The sequence below is a fragment of the Lynx canadensis genome, chromosome A2, assembly GCF_007474595.2.
Source record: "Lynx canadensis isolate LIC74 chromosome A2, mLynCan4.pri.v2, whole genome shotgun sequence".
Classification (NCBI taxonomy): Eukaryota; Metazoa; Chordata; class Mammalia; order Carnivora; family Felidae; genus Lynx; species Lynx canadensis.
In genome coordinates this window covers 121,612,494-121,631,492 of record NC_044304.2, presented here as the reverse complement: position 1 = coordinate 121,631,492, position 18,999 = coordinate 121,612,494, and the positions used below count along the sequence as shown (strand labels likewise).

At 54.9% G+C, this 18,999-nt stretch overlaps 1 protein-coding gene across 2 annotated transcripts in view; it reads left to right on the top strand.

Moving 5' to 3' along the window:
- Nucleotides 1–18,999, top strand: part of CRHR2 (corticotropin releasing hormone receptor 2) — a 45,348-nt gene that overhangs the window by 21,635 nt on the left and 4,714 nt on the right. For both annotated transcript variants that reach the window (XM_030295197.1, XM_030295207.1), the window contains 6 exons: nucleotides 8,174–8,259; nucleotides 9,919–10,028; nucleotides 10,389–10,506; nucleotides 12,630–12,783; nucleotides 13,300–13,360; nucleotides 15,106–15,178. In XM_030295197.1, the coding sequence (XP_030151057.1) occupies nucleotides 8,174–8,259; nucleotides 9,919–10,028; nucleotides 10,389–10,506; nucleotides 12,630–12,783; nucleotides 13,300–13,360; nucleotides 15,106–15,178 (602 nt within the window). The remainder of the gene's footprint in view (nucleotides 1–8,173; nucleotides 8,260–9,918; nucleotides 10,029–10,388; nucleotides 10,507–12,629; nucleotides 12,784–13,299; nucleotides 13,361–15,105; nucleotides 15,179–18,999) is intronic.

Below are 18,999 nucleotides of genomic sequence, written 5' to 3'. Positions count from 1 at the left end.
GTAGAATCCAGAAACTCAGGTCTGCATTCTTAGTCCCCAGGGAGATCTGTTCACACCCTGACCCCTGAGGCCAGGAGCCTGTTCCCATCCAGGCCTCTCCTCCCCTGCTACGACTGGCCCAGAGAGCAAAAGACACTTGCCCAGGGTCTCGCAGAAAGCCAGGGCCCTGAACGGCATCCGCTGGCTGTGAGAGCTCTTGGCATCTGCTCTGGCATTTTTCCACCTCTGCATGCATGGGGCCCGGGTGGCCAAGAAGTGTGCTGGGGGAATCTCAGGTGTTCCCTGCCTGAGGACCCTTCATCTCAGAGAGGACCAAAGGCACAGCCACTCCCGATCTCCTCTCCCTCCCTCCCCAGGACCTCTCCAGCTGCTTACGGGCCCTTTTCCTGCCCAGGCTCACCTCTCATTGGCTTCGTGGGAGTATTGGCCTCTTCTCACTGTAAACAAGGTTTTCAAACGTGCATAAGACCTGAGCCTGCCTTCCAGGGATTCCCCAGAGAGACTCTTGAAGAGAACTTTTTGATATTTACTCTTAAGTGAAGTCAAGATTGTAGGAGCACATGGGAGGAGGTCGATTCCAAAAGGAAGGGAAAGCAAGCTGGGAAGACTTCACAGAGGAAATGTTGTTGGATGGGGCCTTGAAAAATCGGGCCAGTGTTGTGCCAGCTGGAAGGGAGAGTGGGAATAGATGGAGAGGAGACGTGGGTGAAGGGAACAGGGTCATGGAGGCTTTGAATGCCAAACCAGGGTGTGGGCCTCGATTCTGCTAGTGGTAGTGCTCCCAGATGCTTGTTCATAGCCCCATGGTGCAGGAACAGAACATTCTGGTGGGACACTGCTTGATTTTCAGGATGTACCTTTGAAATCTAAATCCAGGCTGGTTGAGAACTTTGAGAACCCCCCTCTACGCGCTAAGCAACCACCTGCTGAGTCTGGAACCCCACAGCAAAGCCCCACCCCCACTGACTCCCAGGGACCATCCTCCCAAAGGCCCCAAGTGCAGTCCACCCACCCGAAATCAGGCTCCAGAGTCTGGTGGGAAGTTCCTTTCCTAGCACCTGCAGGGGTGGAGGCTGGGGTGAAGGAGACCAGGAGGAACCCAGGCCCAGATTCAGGAGGGCAGATCTAAATCCTGGCTATGCCCTGATTCACTGAGTGACAGGGAGATCCCCCTCATCCAAGTCTCAGTGTCGTCATCTGTGTGACAGGGACAGAAAACATGCTGACCTTGTGAGGCCCTGTCAAAAGTGGGGAGATCATGCTGTTTGGGGTTCCTGAGGACAGCTGGAGTGTTGTCAGCAGGAGGAGTAGAGGGGGCGTATGGGGCCCAGACCAAGGGGCACTTGTATCCTTGGGATCATGTCCTTGAGGGTCCTGTTCATGCCAAGGATGGTTGTCCTCGTTCTGGGGGATGTGGCCTCAGTCATCTCCGAGAGCCACCACAAGTCTGTGGCCCCTGGATGGTGTTGTGGGAGGGAGCAGTCCACCTACACTCGGAGGCCTGATCCCCAAAGGCCTCTGGAGAGAGGCAGGTCCTTGGCCCTCCAGAGAAATGCCATTGTTGGTAAAGGGAGGACATAGGATTCTGCCAGACAAAGATGTCTTGACTCCACATTACCTCACAGAAACTCAAGTTGAAATCCTGTTCTTTTTTATTTTTTTATCAAAAAAAATTTTTTAATGTTTATTTATTTTTGAGAGAGACAGAGGGTGAGCAGGGGAGGGGCAGAGAGAGAGGGAGACACAGAATCTGAAGCAGGCTCCAGGCTCTGAACTGTCAGCACAGAGCCCGGCGCAGGGCCCGAACTCACAAACCGCGAGATTGTGACCTGAGCTGAAGTCGGACGCTTAACCAAATGAGTCCCCCCAGGCGCCCCTGAAGGCCTGTTCTGATTCCGGCCAGACCATGGCCTGCTTGTCTCCCCTTTGGGCTATACTTTATCCTCTTTGAGGCTTCGTGTCTCTGTATTAGGCGGGGGGTGAGCTTGACAAGCTCTCATGGTCCCCAAACCCTGATGTTCCTCTGTGCCACACAGCAGCCTCTGCCTCAAGGGTCCCCTGCTCGCCTTCTCTTCCCTATTTCCCCCTGCAGGCCACAGACTGGCGTCATGGCGACAAGCCCATTGAGTGTTGCTAGGGAAGTCTACAAGAAGGAAGCCTTGCACAGTAGAGGCGAGAGCAGGGGGTAGGCACCTCCTCCCACTTGCACCCACCCTGGGGAGGGCAGTGACCTCACACTGTGAGCTGCCTTCCAGTCATACCTCTTCCCTGTTTCATGGGTCTCCATTAAACTGCTCTGTGCCTCCCTGACTCAGTTTCCACCCCCCCCCGCCACCCCGTCTGCTCTAAGTTTAGACACTTAACCGTGCCATGCGTACTCAAGGAGGGAAAGACATCATTAGTGAAAAGGCCTTTGGAAATAAGGAGCTGAGGGTTTTTTGGAGGTCCAGACGGACAGCTGGGGCCCCAGGTGCAGTGTCCACACGACACTGAAGAAATGGAATAGCAGTTCCCTGTCTCTCGTCCCACATATCCTGAGCAGATGGCCCTGGGGAGGCCCTTCCCAACCTGATGACCGTGTGGACGATGGCAGATTCCCAGTGTCGCAACCCAGGTCATGCTGGTTGAGCTTAGAGGAGCGTCACCACTGCAGCCCCCGCCACCAGCGGGCTGCGATCAGACCAACACAGGACACGCTGAAGCCAGGCCCCAGAGCAGGCCGGCCCTGGTCAGCCGCAGCAGCATTTCAGCGATGCAAGAGTGTTAACTCAGGGAGAAGCCCTGTGTTTGGGAAGCTCAGGGGAACTCACCGCTGGTGCCATGACCTTGCCTCGCTTCCCAAAAGGGTGTCTTAACTGGAGGCAAGAAAACTGTTCGTCGTGCCCCACAGCATCACTGCCTTGTTCAGGCAGTAGAGATTAAGAGATAAGAAAGGTGAGCAAGGTGAAGGGCCACGGTTTCCCAGCAAGGCCCCAAACCAGACGGGAAGGATATGGCCACGTCTGGAGTAGCCCAACTCCCAGGGAAGGTCAGTAAGGGGACTGAGGATGGGACGTCGGGCATGTCCTGCAGGCATCTCCCGCACTGGGGATCTGGACATGAAGTAGCTAAGACACCGCCGTAGAGGCACAAGTTGCCGCATCTTCTGGAACACAGTTGCTCGGCGACCCCCAACGTGTCATTGTCCCTCTTCGGGCCCCTCCAGACCAAATGAGGGAGAAACTGGCTCCCCCTCTTGAATTCCCAAGACGGGGTGCCTGCTGACTCCGTTTCCAGCGTGCTTTCCTGGGAATGGTCGAGGCTTTCTTGCCTAGAATCTGGAGGATGCCTGACAGCAGCTTTGCGATTTTGGACTGCCATTCCTACCCCTCGTGGGGTTGTCCTGACGGTGTCCGCAGCTCTGGCAGTCGTGCTCGGCCCACCTGTGGCATGTGTATGAGACCCGAGGTGCCTGCTGCATGTGTGACTGTCTTGCATTTACAAAGTGCAGCTTCCAGAGCCTGGGCCCCCGAGGTGGCCAGCGGTCTTCTCGGCCCACTCCAAGTGAGTCTCTTGTCTTCATCCAGAGTCACATAGACAACAGCACCATCTTGGTCCATCCCTTGCACTCGATTCTGTGTAGCTCTTAAGAGAGGGCCGGAGGGGAGGGCAACCTTGGCCTTGCCCCACTAGCTGGGAAAGAGCAATCCTGACCCAGAGTGGGCTGGGAGAAGTGAGTAGTGGAACCCTCGAGGGGCCGGAGCAGCCTTGGAAGCACCTAGAGGAGCTGGGGCTGAAGCCGGGCCTTGAGACAGGGCCTGAATTAGTGTGATCTTCTTGGGCTGGGTCCAGGGACGCAGGGTGAATGCAGGGTGGGAGGGCTGTGTCCCAGGAGCTTTCCAGTGCCTCACACAGGCCTTGGTGGGGAGCGGAGAGTGGTGTCATTCTGCTGTCCGCAGTGCTGAAAGGTCCTGCCATGCACAGTGACCCCATTCCTTCAGTAAATACTGCTTCTGGCCCTTCCCACCTCCCTGCCAGCACCTTCTTGCCCTAACTTCCTGTCATTTTCTTTCCGGATATCCAATGACCATGTTGCGGCCCTTCCACCAGTCCCATTCACTCCCCATGCCCAGCCTGTCTCTGGCACCCACTCCCCCATAACTCCCACCCAAAACGGTCCCTGTAGTCCCTGTCCCCCATGCCTTGTCAGCTAGACTATCAGAGATAGAAATGCCAGTCTACAGAGCACTTGAAAGTGACATAGGGGTGTTTGGGGTTGCCATAATGGCTCCACTGGCATTTAGTGGATTGAAAAGTCCCACACAACAGATACCTGACCTACCTGACATGCCAATAAATAACATCCTCTAGATGATGTACATTACTTCTACTGAGAGGAGAAACTGAGGCCAAGAGGGAAGGGACTTAGCTAAGGTCACTTAGCCAACCAGCCAGAGACAAAACCACAGCTAGCATATAAGCCCTCATCTTCTCCCAGCCTGGCTTCTGAACCACGCAGGTGACCGTCCGAACGAGGAACTCTTATCCAAAAGGGGTCGGCATCTGAAAGAGGGAAAGTCTGTTATAATGGGAGCTTTCGGCAGACCAGGGCCACTTTGCGGGAAGAGATCTGGCACGCTGCTGGCAATAGGGACCAGGATTCCCAGGCCACAGAGCCCTGGAAGAGAGCATCTTGCTTGCATCACCCAGACCCTAATGCCCCTGGCAGGCCATGCCGCACACCATCAGCATTGATCTTCGGCAGGGGCGCTTGTGTTGCTGTGGTAACAGGCACCCACCTCGCTGCATCCATCCCTGCGATTCTTGTCTGGCCACCTGCCCTCAGACTTTCCGTGCTCATCCTCCCATAATTCCCAGGTGTAGGGGGCAGGGGACTCCTGTTTTAGTCTCTCCTGTCCAAAGCTGTGCTTGAGGGCACAGCGTCCTCATTAGCCGGCTCCCCTGGAGAACTGGGCACATTCGTCTTCCAGTCCTCTGGTACCTGGTGTCTGTAGCCAGAACCTCATCTCCAGGCACAACTGGGCCCCAAGAGGGCAGCCCCTTTCCACCAGCACATCCCACATCTCAGACCCTGCTTTCCAAGGTTTTGGCACATCTGAGTTTGTTTGATGCTGAAAAGGTGTATTTGATGGCTGATTCCTAAGGGGGGGGGTCCAGAGACTCCCATATGGTCTCTGCCTACCTACCCCAGGGAGCTTGACTTCAGCAGCAAAGGGAAAAAAAAAAAAAAAAGAATCAGGTCCAAAAAGATGAAATCCGTAGTGAATTATGGCAAATCGTCTAAAATAGCTTTTTGGTTTTCAAACTATGGGTTATAGCACAATAGTGGATTATGAAGTCAATTTAGTGAGTCATGACCAGCATTTGTACATAAAATAAATAGAACTCAGTAGAACAGAATAGGAAGAGAAGTATTATAGCTGTGGTCAAGATAAATTTTGCTTTGTGAAACGGGACCCACCAATGCAGGGGGTGTGTGTGAGGCGGGGTGGAGGGGTGAGTACGGGATTTTGACATAAAATAGATACACTGCTGTGGTTCAAGCACAGTAGAATGTGAAGGCCTATGTTTCGAGAGATGGCAAGACCTAGAGAAGGCTTTTAGAGGGAAAAGAAGAAGTGACTCCTTAAATGCCTAGGGTGTTGGGGAAGCCTTCAGGAGGAGATGGGAAGGGGGGTGGGTTCCAGAGAAAGAAAACCAGGAGACAGAATTCATAAAACCTGGTACCCCGGGGGAGCATTGACGTGAGGGACCAGAATGGTCTCAGATTTGCAGCATCTCTATCCTGACTCCCTCCCACCCTCAAGCCCACCCTGTAGTCAGTGCCATCAAGAGCTATCATACTTGGGAAAGTATTCTTGAGTTCCCGTCTTTGGTTAGCCCCACACTGATCAGCAAGACCAGACTCAGAACCTGAACAACTCAGGCCAGGTAATGAGCCGGGGATGAAGTGTGAGGCTCAGGCTATGAGGACTCTGGGGTGAGGTGGGGGGCGGGGGCGGGGGGGGGGTGCTTAGGGGAGAGAAATCTGTGAGATGGGAGCAATCAAAGAGGCCTTCCTGGAAGAAGGGGCTTAGCACTGAACTTCAGGAAAGCTGGATAACATCTATGAACACATCCCCGGAAGATAAATGTTCTGCGCTTTAAACCAGGCCTGTTGAGAGGGACTCTAAAGGGCTTGTTCATCTTACAAAAGGATCTGTCCTCCCGGGATACCTCTACGCGGGTCCTTTTGACTCACTCCACGCTCTGTCCTTTAGTTCAGTAACATCACTAACCCTGTGCATCAAATTCTCTTAACACACAACGATTCTGTAGCAAAACAACCCTGAGGAATGAGAAAACCCAAGGGTGTCAAGAGTGGATGTGGGTGCCCAGGTGAGGGGCGAGGAGCTGGTGTCCTCACGTTGGGGTCAGAACCGCCTTGACTCCCACCAGGGCCAGAGCCCTGCCCAAGGCAGCCTCTAGCTGACAGGCCCGGGAGGCAGGAACAGGCCAGTAACGACCCTGAATTTGAAAACTCCGGGAGCTCTGAGCACCAAATTAAAAAACAATTAAGCTAGTAGAATCTCCCCCATTGTTTCTGCTCCTTAGCAAGTGCTCCCTCAATAATTCCATTGCTTTTAACTGTCAGCTCAACAGAAGTGGGTTTTTTTTAAGTACCTTAATTATTTTAGAACTCACTGCTTCCAAAAACAACCCAAGTTTCCCCCTCCAACTCTGTGACTCTGTGCTCTGTGACCTATTTATTTTAATTAGCTTTATCTCATATATCTAACATCAACCCAAAAGAAAAATCTACAAACAACTGCCAATTAGCCAGAGAGCAGAAAACCCTAGTACACGTCACTCCCAAACAATGGATCGTTCAGGATTCCTAACGAAGTGGGGGAGGTCAGATACACTCTAATGATGCAAAGCAGAGGCTGGCAAAGGGCTTTGGAGTTCTCAGGTGGGAGGGTTCCTTCTGGCTGGTAGTTGAGGGTGGGCTCCCTGGAGGAGGTGGCTTAAGAGCTAGGACTGACGGTCAAGCTAGGATTTCAAGGAAAGTAAGTCTAAGCATTCTCTGGCCTTCCTACATTCCCCGCTGATGAAACCTGCACTCGTATATCTCAGACATCAGTGCTCTGAAATGTCTTTTCACATATCACGTTCCAGTTTTAACAGGGAGGCCGGTTGTCAGACACTGGGAGATCTCACATGGGGGGTGCTCTCCCAGGCAGTGGCAGCTCAAGTCTGGCAACACAGTCCTGTTTCCCCAAACGTGCCTCATTCCCGTGTACCCCTGCTCAGCAGCCTAGGGGTTAAGAACAGGCAACCCGAAGCTAGACCTTCTGCATTTGAAGCCTGGCTCTACCTCTTCTCATTTTTATATCCTTGACAAGCAGGTTAATCTCTTTGTGCCTCAGTTTCCTCCTCTGTAAAATGGGTTTATATTACTCATGGGGCTGCTGGGAGGACTGAATGGACAAGCGTACCCAAAGCGGTTAAAAGAGGTTCTGGTCTGTGGTAAACGCCTATGTGAATGGTAGCTGTTATTCATTCATTCATTCACTCATTCATTTTAGAGAGAGAAGAGAGCACAGCGGGGGAAGGGGGAGAGAGAGAGAGAGAGAGAGAGAGAGAGAGAGAGAGAGAGACTTCCAAGCAGGCTCCACAGTGTCAGCGCAGAACCCAATGTGGGGCTTGATCTCACGAACCATGAGACCATAATCCTGAGCCAAAATCAAGAGTCAGACACGTGCCAGACTGAGCCACCCAGGCGCCCCAGAGTTACGAAAACAGAAGTGCTGATACTGGTGGACAGATCTCATAAGTATAAAACGAGAGAAGAATGGAAATTATGTGGTGTGCTGAAAGCAGCGAATCTTCAGCCACAACCCAGGGCTCACAGTCAGGTTCCGTTTCGAATACAATTGAAGAAAGTATACACAATGCTAGTCACAGATTGTGTCAGAAACGGGTTTTATCATGCCTTTTAGCTGCCACGTGTGGGCAGCCTTTTGCACAACCTTCACATAAATGACTTTCGCGTGAACTTTTAGACGGGCGTTGTGTTTCCTGGCTTAGAGAGGCTGAGAAGTATGGCCCTCATCCTGTGGGCCCCAGGGAGCCAGGGAGTGTTCTTGAGGAGAAGAGGGACGTGCCCCTTGGTGGTTGGCATCTTTTGTAGGGAACGCCTACAGAGAGTGCTTGGAGAATGGGACGTGGGCTTCACGGATCAACTACTCACAGTGCGAGCCCATTTTGGATGACAAGGTGAGTGGCTCCCACCAGCCCCAACCCCGGTCCTCGTATAAGCATCAGGACTCAGGTTGAGGATAGAGGATCCCAAGGGTGACAGAATCGGTCCTTGTGCAATCCAACCACACCTTTTTGCACTTGCTTCTCCTGCCCCCATGTCCTGTCCCCTGCTCAGTGACACTATAGTAGAGAAGGGGGACAGGGACCCCCACCTTTGGGAGAGCTCCGGCTAGCAGAAGACACAACCAAGATGGCACGTGACATAAGAAAGGAATGACGGTGTGATCAGTGTCCCAACATCTAATAGGCTGTGTGACTTCCTTCCTCCCCTGGGCTTCAGTCTCCCCATCTGTCATTCTTTAAAAAAAAAAATTTTTTTTAATGTTTATTTATTTTTGAGAGAGAGAGAACAGGGGAGGGGCAGAGAGAGAGGGAGACACAGAATCCTAAGCAGGCTCCAGACTCTGAGCTGTCAGTGCACAGCCCATGCGGGGCTCGAACTCACGAACCGCGAGATCGTGACCTGAGCCGAAGTCGGATGCTTACCCAACTGATTCTCCCAGGCGCCCCAACCCATCTGGCATTCTGATTCTGTGACTCCGCAGGGAGATAAGCACAGCCCCCAGAAGGGTGAGCCCCATGAGAAGCTGGTCCTGCTCAGACCTCACCAGCCCCCTTGCTCAGGAACCAGACCCCCTGCCGCTTCCGGTGCCAGCCTCCTCTCCTTTGAAGCTACGCCGCCCTCCTGACCCAAAATGATACATGCCCCCTTCATCTCCCTCTTCCTTCACCCATTACAGCCCCCAGTGAGGCTGGAACTTGCCCCCCCAAAGAAGTTCCAAGTTCCGAGGAAAAACATTTATCTACCCTGAGAAAGTGATTCTACAAAATGCGAGCCAAAGGGGGTCTGCAGTGGGGCCACAGGAATGGCTAGTGGGACAGGTCATAGAGGAAAGAAGGAGGTTCCTGCCAGACCTCTGTCCTCCCCTCCCCACCTCACGGCCCCTCTGAGCAGCAGCAGACCACAGTGGGCACGGGGTGGGGGACAGCCTGCCCTGGCAGGAAGGAGTATTTTATCACTGTTTCTGTTTACAATTGCCGGCACATGGGGATCAGTACAAGGAGACTGGCTTCTATTTGGTTTTGATATTGTTCTTAACTTCTCTACAGACGTTGCACCCCCTCCCTGCTACATCCGGGACAGACTGATCCCAAGGCTTCCCCCAGACTTCCCAGGGCTTGCTGCTTCTGGGGCAGGAGGGCATTTTGGCCCACTGTACAGATGTGTCAAAACCGAGGCCCAGAGATAGAAATCAACTCACAGTCACTCAGCCAGCAAGGGTCTGAGCTGAGGTGAAACACAGGTGTGGCAACTCCGAGTCCAGAGTTAAAGAGACCGTAAAATCTAGGGAGCCACACCTCGGGCATATCTCAGAATGCCTTGTGTCCAAGCCTGCCCCCAGATTGCATGTCAGGAGGCCTGGTTACAGCCGTTTATACCAAAAGCCTCATGGCCAACAGGCGTGAGCCCTGGGAGCCAGGTGTGATGATGACACTTGAAGCCACTTCTGCCTCCAAGGTCAGGACACGCAGGGTGGCCATAGCTAGAGTGCCCAGCCAAACCTTCATGCGCCCCGTGCCTCCGTCTGCCTGTGTACGTGTCTGTCTGTCCAGCAAAGGAAGTACGACATACACTACCACGTCGCCCTCGTTGTCAACTACCTGGGCCACTGCGTCTCTGTGGCAGCCCTGGTGGCCGCTTTCCTGCTTTTCCTGGCTCTGCGGTGAGTCCATCCCTAGCCACGGCCGCTTCTCCCCGCCCCTCCCCCCACAGCACCCCCTTCACCCCTCCCAGACATTCTCGCCTCCACTCTGAGGGCCCTGAAGCCAGTGGACAGGAGTGCGGGGGAGGTGCCAGGCCACCAACCTGTGGCAGGCCTGCAGGATGCAAAAGGGGAACTGAGCGACCCAGCCATGGCCGCCACAGGCGGGAATGTGGCTCCTGGTGCAGACCTGCCTTCACCCCCGGTGGAGTCTCTACCTGGCCTTGGGAGGCGCCATTCCCGCTGGTCCCTGACCCCGGGCAGAGCCCATCTCCACCGACTCCCCGTCCCCGGCTGACCCCTGACCTGGGCCTCCCACAGGAGTATCCGCTGTCTGCGGAACGTGATTCACTGGAATCTCATCACCACCTTTATCCTGCGAAATATCATGTGGTTCCTGCTGCAGCTCATCGACCACGAAGTGCATGAGAGCAACGAGGTCACTGGGCTGAGGCTTGGGGCTGGGCGGGGGGGGCGGGGTCCGGGCTCTGGCGGCACCCTCTCAGGCCCAGTCCTCAGGTGTAGGCCTGGCCTGAGCTCACCTCTGCCCCAGTCATTATCCCTCCAGAGCTGGGGCCAGAGTCAGGGCTGGGTAGGGGTGGGGGCAGGGAGGCACTGCCAGGCCCGGGTCTTGGAAGCAGCACTAAACTCACGCAAGACTGGTTGATCCTGTCCCACGCCCCATCTTCTGAATTCAGGGCCTCCCAAAGACCCTTTAGAGAAGAAGAGGCTGGAAGTTGGCTCTGTTGAGCTTTATGTCGCTTAATTCCAATGAGACGCCTGTAGGGATTATTTTCCCCATGACACAGACATGGAAACTGAGGCTCAGGGAGGTTATATGAGTCTTTTTTTTTTTTTAATGTTTATTTATTTTTGAGACAGAGAGAGACAGAGCATGAACGGGGGAGGGTCAGAGAGAGAGGGAGACACAGAATCCGAAGCAGGCTCCAAGGCTCTGAGCTGTCAGCCCAGAGCCCGACGCGGGGCTCGAACTCACGGACCGTGAGATCATGACCTGAGCCGAAGTCGGACGCTTAACCGACTGAGCCACCCAGGCACCCCAGGTTATGTGAGTCTTTACTGATGCCTCTACATCTGAGCCAGCAGGATCTTGACCGGGCCACCCCATGTGTTTGCTATGTGCCCCTGGATTTGCGTCAACTGCCACTGTACTACGTATGTCCAGGCCACTCAGACTAATGAGGCCAAGCACAGAGTTCTGTGGCACACCATCAGAGACTTCTCAATACATTTTCTTTGGACAGCGGGCCTGCGCCGACATGCGGCCTGGCTTGACCCTTAACTTGGCCCCACATTAAGCCCTGCCTCAGTGCTAACTGAGTTAAACCCCATTTTGGGTATGCTGCAGCCCGATGTTAGTTTGAGCTTATAAACTGTCGCTTAACTTGGAGACAAAGCAAGGCTGGGAGGAGGGGATCTTTAGCTTCCCCCCTCAGCAGGACTTTTTGAGAAAGGAGACAGACAACCACATGGGGCCCAAGATCAGGGCTGGGACCATGGGGGAAAGCTGCAGAGGCAGAGACCAGAGCAGCACAGGACCATCTGACAGCCGTCTGAGCCAGCCAGAGAGGGGATGCGCCGTCCACGGGGAGGTGGGGGCAGAGAACTTGGGCTCTTCTGACCACCATTCCCTTATCTCAGCCTCGGCTCTGAGTATGCCTGGGGACGAAGCCTGGGGAAAGATGGCCAGGGAGGGTCTGCTGAGTAGAGGTCTGGCCTGGAGGCCTGAGGCCTGGCCGTGGCTTGCTGTGGCCCCGGACAGGCTTTCTGTCTGTCTGCATGCCCACCTTCAGTCTGCAGGGTATCAGGAAAGTAGCCCTGCTCAAAGGGACAAGGACCAATCCCCTTCCCTCTGCCGGGAAGGCAGATGGCAACGTAACCTTCATTTCTTGGTGCCTGCCTTAGCCACTCTCATCTTCTTCAACCGCCCTGTAAGATGGCATTCTTACTTTCTCTATGTCTCACTGAGGCTCAGAGGGATGTGTCGACTCGCCCGGCGTTGGTGAGTCTCCCTCCGTAGCCAGCAGTGATCATACTAAGCCCAGAATCTTCCCAAACGGGAGATTCTACAGAACCTCTCCATAGCTACAGCTCCCCTTCATGAACCCCGTTCTGTTATTTACATAACAACTTTCTTTTCATTGATCCCCCTCCTTTTTTCCTACATGCAATTTCATATTGAGTGGACACCAGTCTGACTTGCTGGGGATTGAAGGTGACTCTCAGAAAAATGACCACGAAAACACCACAGTGTTGTTCAGTTCCAGCCCCTGCCTGCAGAAAGCTCAGAGCCAGGGTCCCTCTTTCTCTGTTAAAAAGGGAGATTAGAAAGTGCTGGGGAGACGCCAAAGAAGGAACCAGGGCAGACCGGCGCCTTAACTGGTTCCAAAACCATGAAAGAGAAATGGCGGCGGCTGAAACTTCCCAGAGCGAGATTCAAGGGTATTTAACACCATGTCCACTAGACAACTCAGATGGGCGCCCGTGGCGCACTTGGGCCCCGGCCCCAGGCGGCCCCTGACCACCGCCTGCCCCGTTCAGGTCTGGTGCCGCTGCATCACCACCATCTTCAACTACTTCGTGGTGACCAACTTCTTCTGGATGTTCGTGGAGGGCTGCTACCTGCACACGGCCATTGTCATGACCTACTCCACCGAGCGCCTGCGCAAGTGGCTCTTCCTCTTCATCGGATGGTGTGAGGTTCCCGGGGAGGCCGCAGGGCCTGGTGGGGAGGGGGCACTGCTGACAAGGTCACCTCCCTTCATCTTGGGTCCAAGGACAGGTCCACAGCCCTGCCTGCTGTCCCCAGGACAGTCTGAGGATGCACACTCCCTTCCATTGCTGGTGAGGAAGGAGCAAATTGTCCCTCCAAAAGAACATTTTACAAGTAGCCCTCCTCTCTCTGCCTGGAAAGGCCAATCCAAGGACCTTTGTCTCTCGCCGGGAAAGAGAACCCAGCCAGCATCACTTCTCTATCCAACAATCTCAGAAAACCGTGCCATCCCCTCATCTGTCTGACCTGTTTAGCAGGGGGATGCTGAGAGGGGGAAGGGTGGGGTCAGGGTCTAGGGCAGGCCCCTCCTGGGACCATGGATGGCCATGCGCTTGGCGATTGGTTCCAGGCCCCTTGTGGTCCCCTCACCCTGTGTTCTACAGGAGGGTCCTTGTCCGTCTGTCTGTTCGCTGTAGCCTGTGTGTGTCCTTCTTTCAGGCATCCCCTGCCCCATCATCATCGCCTGGGCCGTTGGCAAACTCTACTATGAAAATGAACAGTAAGTAGGACTGACCTGTCACAGGGGTCCGCAGGGTGTCAGAAAAGGTCAGCCAAGGGCTTCAGCCAAGCCATGGGGCAGGAAATGAAGTCCTTCCAGGACAGATTTATTTTCCCATTGTCTTAAAAATTGAAGAAAAAAAAAAATCCCTGGCACCCAGGATTTCAAGTGGTAGATGTCAAGTCAACTTTGTTGATCTGAGTTAGGAGCCATGGCTCCTTTAAGTGTCCTAACGCTTGACCCCCTTTGGTAAGGCCTTTGGCCTTTGGTAAGGCCTCCCCCTCGGAGTGGCAGGTCTGGCCAAGGGTATATACAGGAGGCTTTCAGCCTAGAGCACATCCAAGGCTGTGTCACTGAGCCTTTTTCACAAACCCCTGGACCAGGGCAGTGGATGCTTGTTTTATTCAGGCCTCCCAGTCTCTGCCGAGGGTACATTGTCCTATCTTGGGACCCTCCCTGCACCAGAGTTGCTGATATAGAAGCCACACCCAGATGATGGCAGTTCTGGCCACATGTCAGCCAAGAAGTGGCTGGGAAGTTGGGTACCTCCAGCTGAAAATAGAGGGGACAGGGGAATGTCAGTCTCTGGATAAAAATCTCCAAGGGGTCTCCGAGGCGAGAGAAAGCATGGGATTTGGGAGCAAGGGGCAGAGTTGGGTGGGCTCCAAGAGCTCAACATCGGAAAGAGCTCCTGATGATAAAAACTACCCAAGAGTAAGAAGGCCGCCTTGTAAAGTAGTGAGATTCCCGTCCAAGGGGGTGTTGAAGCAAAGATCAGAAACCTCAGTGCTGGGGGCGCCTGGGTGGCGCAGTCGGTTAAGCGTCCGACTTCAGCCAGGTCACGATCTCGCGGTCCGTGAGTTAGAGCCCCGCGTCAGGCTCTGGGCTGATGGCTCAGAGCCTGGAGCCTGTTTCCGATTCTGTGTCTCCCTCTCTCTCTGCCCCTCCCCTGTTCATGCTCTGTTTCTCTCTGTCCCAAAAATAAATAAACGTTGAAAAAAAAAAAAATTAAAAAAAAAAAGAAACCTCAGTGCTGGCAGGTACCAGGGGCAGATCCCTGTCTAAGGCCGTGTGCACCGGGTGACCTCTAAGGTTTCCGAGGACACAGCCAGAATTGCCCAAAGTCCACGTGGACCTTCCTGAGGTGCAGCAGGAGTTGTTGACAGAGCCAGACTGTGTCCCGGGCCCACCCTTCCCCTGGACTCGAGCTTCTCCACCCGCCGGCATCCCCAGAGAATAACCAAGCCCCTGGGAGCAGTGGGCTCCTCTCACTGGGTGAATGAGGCTCAGCTCAGAGAAAGGCCAGAGTTCAGGCCCAGAGACCGCTCCCGCCTCTACATCTGTTGCTTTGTGCAGCCGAGTACCTGGCACGTGGGGCGGCAGGTTCCAGGCGATGCAGAAACAGGTGGTACAGGGTGGTTGGGCCCTGGGCCAGCGAGGCGGGGACTGGCTGTCCCATCACTCACGAGCCTCCTGCATGGCCCGCCCTGGGCCCAGCAGTCTGGAATGAGGAGGGGAGGGAGGAGGAGGAGGAGACCCAGGTCTCCAGCTGGGGAGACCAGGCCCTCCATGGAAGGTAAAAGGCAGCCCGGGGGTGAGCCAAGAAGGTCCCACGGTTTTGGGGAAGGCACAGCCCTAGAGACTGGGTCTCAGGAAGGGTCAAGCCGGAGAACCCTGGGCCCAGGTCTACTGTGGTGCCCAGACTACCGCTCAGCAGGCCACTCACAGCCACCCCGTCTTTGCAGGTGCTGGTTTGGCAAGGAGCCTGGTGACCTGGTGGACTATATCTACCAAGGCCCCATCATCCTCGTGCTCCTGGTAGGTCCTCAGTGGGGACTGGGATGGGGAGGGCACCCGGAGGACAGCAGAGGACCTACCCAGCAGGGATGCTGGGGAAGACATGGCCTGGAATGGCCCCTGCACACACTCCGTACTCACCAGCCCACTTCCCGGCAACCCCCTCCCGCTATCCCTTCTCCAGCTTCATGCCCTGGCACAGCCCCGTCACCTCTGGCCCTTGGGGTCTCTCTCTGGGCAGAGAATGGTTCTGACCGGCAGAATTCTAGCGCTTCCCATATCTGACGTCCCCTTGCCAGGTCCTGAGACAGCCAGGTGAGGGGGCAGCTGGTGGCAAGAGAAGGGGGTGTGGACTTCTGTTCAGCTCAGACCAACATCCTCCTCAGCCCCCAGCGCTCCCCTCTGGGGCCCAGCCCACCGCCCCCAGCCTGGAGCAGTGGTACCAGAATGAAGCGTAATGAGCAATTGTTCCTTGTCCAGCTCCCCGCCCCTTGCCAAATGTATTCACATCTAAGGTATAATTGCGCCACATCTTTAATCCATAACGAGCTTTAATTAAGGTAGAGTTTAAGTAGAGGCTGTGTTCTGCAAAAGCGAACCCACTATATATCACACATTTTAAAAAAGAGACATGCAAAAAAGCCCCATAAGAAATTGGCATTTACGTAAGACTTATTTCAGGCTTGGTAATTTCGGGCTCCTGTATGCACGAGCTTCCTTAAAGGGCCACCCGCTCCTTGTGGGATACAATCGCCATCCTCCTCTTGTACACAGCAGGTGCCTAACGGGGGTTCTTTGGTCTACCTTGGAGACAATGAGTGTTTATCTCTTTCATTTCCTGACTCTCCTCCTTTTTGTGACTTCTTCTGGGATTCATATGACCCCCATCTTTGGAGTGTCCTTGATGTATATGCACTAGAGATGACTAGGGAGGTTTCTACCCACTGCCTGAAATTCCACCATCAGAAAGTCCACCTCATTTCAAAGGCAGAAGTAGTGAGTGTCCTTGGAGTCCCAGCTGCAATGAGTCACTCATCCCTACCCCCAGTGTGAATGGAAACCCCTTGAGACCCGTCCCCTCCCAGCCAGCTGCTGAGAGCCCATCGTGGAGGGACAGGGCTTTTTGTGAATCTGGGATCCTGCCAAGGAAGGCTGGCCTGGGGGGCGGGGGGGGGGGGGGGGGATGGTCAGCAAGAGTGGGGAGGGACTCCCGGCTGCAAGGATGTTGGGCAGCAGTAAGGAAATGGAGAAGGGGAGAAAGGCACGGAGGGCTCCGTGCCAGCCCCCACTCCTCACCTGTTGTTCCACGCCTCTTTCTCTGCTTCTGCCCTCACCTCTCGGTCCAAGAGCCCTTTGCTTCTCCCTTTGGGCCTAGCACACGGCCAGCCATCACACATAAAAGGCTTCCAGGTTCCAGACTGAGCCTGTCCAGAAGCCCCGTCTTCATTACTTCCAAATCTCATATCGTCACTGCCTGGAAACGGGAATTATGATGCCCATTTTACAGATGAAGGAACTGAGATGAAACTGCCTGCTGAGCTGAGACTCAGGGCCGGTCACCCACCACCTGCCTGTCCTCTGCATTGGATACGTGCTCAGTGCTCTGCCCTCCCCCAATGGTTCACAGCTGCATTTCTGCTGCTGAAAGACATGAAAGAGCTTATTTCTGGGTTCCGGGAAGTGAATTGGCTGGTTCAGTTTGTAGGAGGCTGTTGTCATGGGAAAGGCATGTGGCACTTCTTGGGTTCCGCTCTGGACCAGGCTCTCCATGAGTATTTTAACCTGTGCCGACCTTCTCAGACAGGTTCTGTGGTATCCCTTTTGGACCGGTGAGGAAGCAGGAGCTAGGGAGGTTAATTAAGCAACTTGCCCAGGGCCACACGAATGCCAGTTGAACAGCCAGAATTAGCGCCATGTGACAAGATCGTGTGCCAGGCGTTCGAGTGAAAGGTGGTCCAAGGAAGTACAGCGAGGGAGGGGGAGTGGAAGACAAGGAAGGAAGAAAACCAACAAAGGGTGAGGTGACGAGCTGGCTTCCATGGAGGCAACCACGCAGAAGAGTCTCAGAACTGCTCCCCGTGGAAGATTTGGAAGCTAGGTTACGTATCTACACATTTCATGCCCCATCAGTGGAGGTTGCTCTGTGGACAGGAGACCCCCATATTTCCAGGTCCCCTGCTTTGAGGCTGAACTAGCTCCCCCGCCCCAGAGGAAGCCTGAGGCCGAGAAACGTCCCCTGCAGCTGCTGGTGAACGCAGGTCCCCGGAACCCCGGAACCCCGCATGCCTACAGGGTGTGCCACATCGGGTCTGACTAAAGTCTCCTTGCTCGGTGCTCCCCCCAGCAATGTCCTAGCAGCCCCTGTTCCAAATAGAAATTCCAGGCCCCTCACCCACCACTGGGAATGACTGGGGCAGGGGGCCAGATCTGCATTTGGACCAATGGCCCCAAGTACCTTTGATGTGCACACTCTAGTTGGAGAACCACAGTGTCCGGGGCCCTGCCAAGCAGGGATGTGTGTTGTCTGGTTCTCTATGGCACAGCCAGGGCCCCGCGCATCATAGGATTCAGGACGTAGGCCTTTAAGGCTTCACCTGCCTAGAAAATGCCAACAGGAGGAGAAAACAGAGGCATCCAGTGAGGACCAGGCCCCCAGGGGCTTTACAGACTGGTCTCCAGGTTTTGAGGGCACCCCCAATTCCATCTTGACAAGTTACCAGGCTCCACGGATGCACGGGGCTCAGGCAGGCTGGCCGTGTTTAACTGCCCGGGTGCATGTGCAGTACAGGAGGCTGAGAACTGTGGAGCGGTGAGAGGGGGAACCTCGCAGCACCCCATTAAACCCACTGGATACCCGAACTGGAGGGAGCAGAGGACATCCCCAAGGCTGGGAACCGTGTCTGAAGGCAGGAGGCAGAAATGTCATCCCCTTTCCTTCTCCCTCCCTCCCTGCCTGCCACTGCACGTGTGACAGTGAAGTTGGAGGAGGGTCTCCCATGAGCACCAGGAGTCAGCAAGCACCCTCCCCCTCGCAGGGGTGGAGAGGGTCCATGGGACTCATGCGCTGGAGGTTAAGAGCCAGTGAGCTGCGTCTGTTCATCGTCTCTGCCTTGGTGGCAGGCGATATGCTCTGTGGCATCCTGAACGAGCACTGGCGGCAGCCGCCTGGGATTTGCGGGGTGACCCCGAGGGAGCTCTTTGCTCGGAGCCTCAGTTTCTTACCTGTAACACGAGGATGCCAGTCCCTGCTTCATGGGGTCACCGTGAGGACCAGCGGCCCGGGACACAGGGGCACTGCCCCGCCCCTGGAGCCACAGGTTTGGATCCTGTGCTGACGGGCCATGCGGTGCTATCCTGAGCTCTGATCACCCCTCCCTGGCCATGTGCTGAGGGCCTTCACTCTAGTTCCTTCCGTCTGGCCCAGATTTCATTAACCCCTGCAGGAGCAGCAGCATGATGTGGGAGTGAGGAGAAGGACGCCGAGGCCAGCTGCCTCAGTTCGAATCCTGACACCAGTGCCTTCTACGTCTGTGGCAGGGGCAAGTGATGTAGCCTATCTGAGCCTCAGTTTGTCCATCTGTAAAATAGGAATAATGATCACAGCTGCTGCTTGAGGAGTAGCTGTGTAGTGCTTAAAACAAAACCTGGAATGGTGTGAGTCCTGGGCCACGTTAGGGAACGCCGAACCTCCCGTGTCGGTCCTGGTAGCAGCCGTAATGTCCAGACCCCCACTTTGGGCCTGACACCCACCACCTGCCAGAGCTCTGACCAGCCTGGGGCATTCTTCCTGTAGCGCCTCACGAGGACCTAACGCGCCAGTGGGAACCCAAGCTGCCGGCATC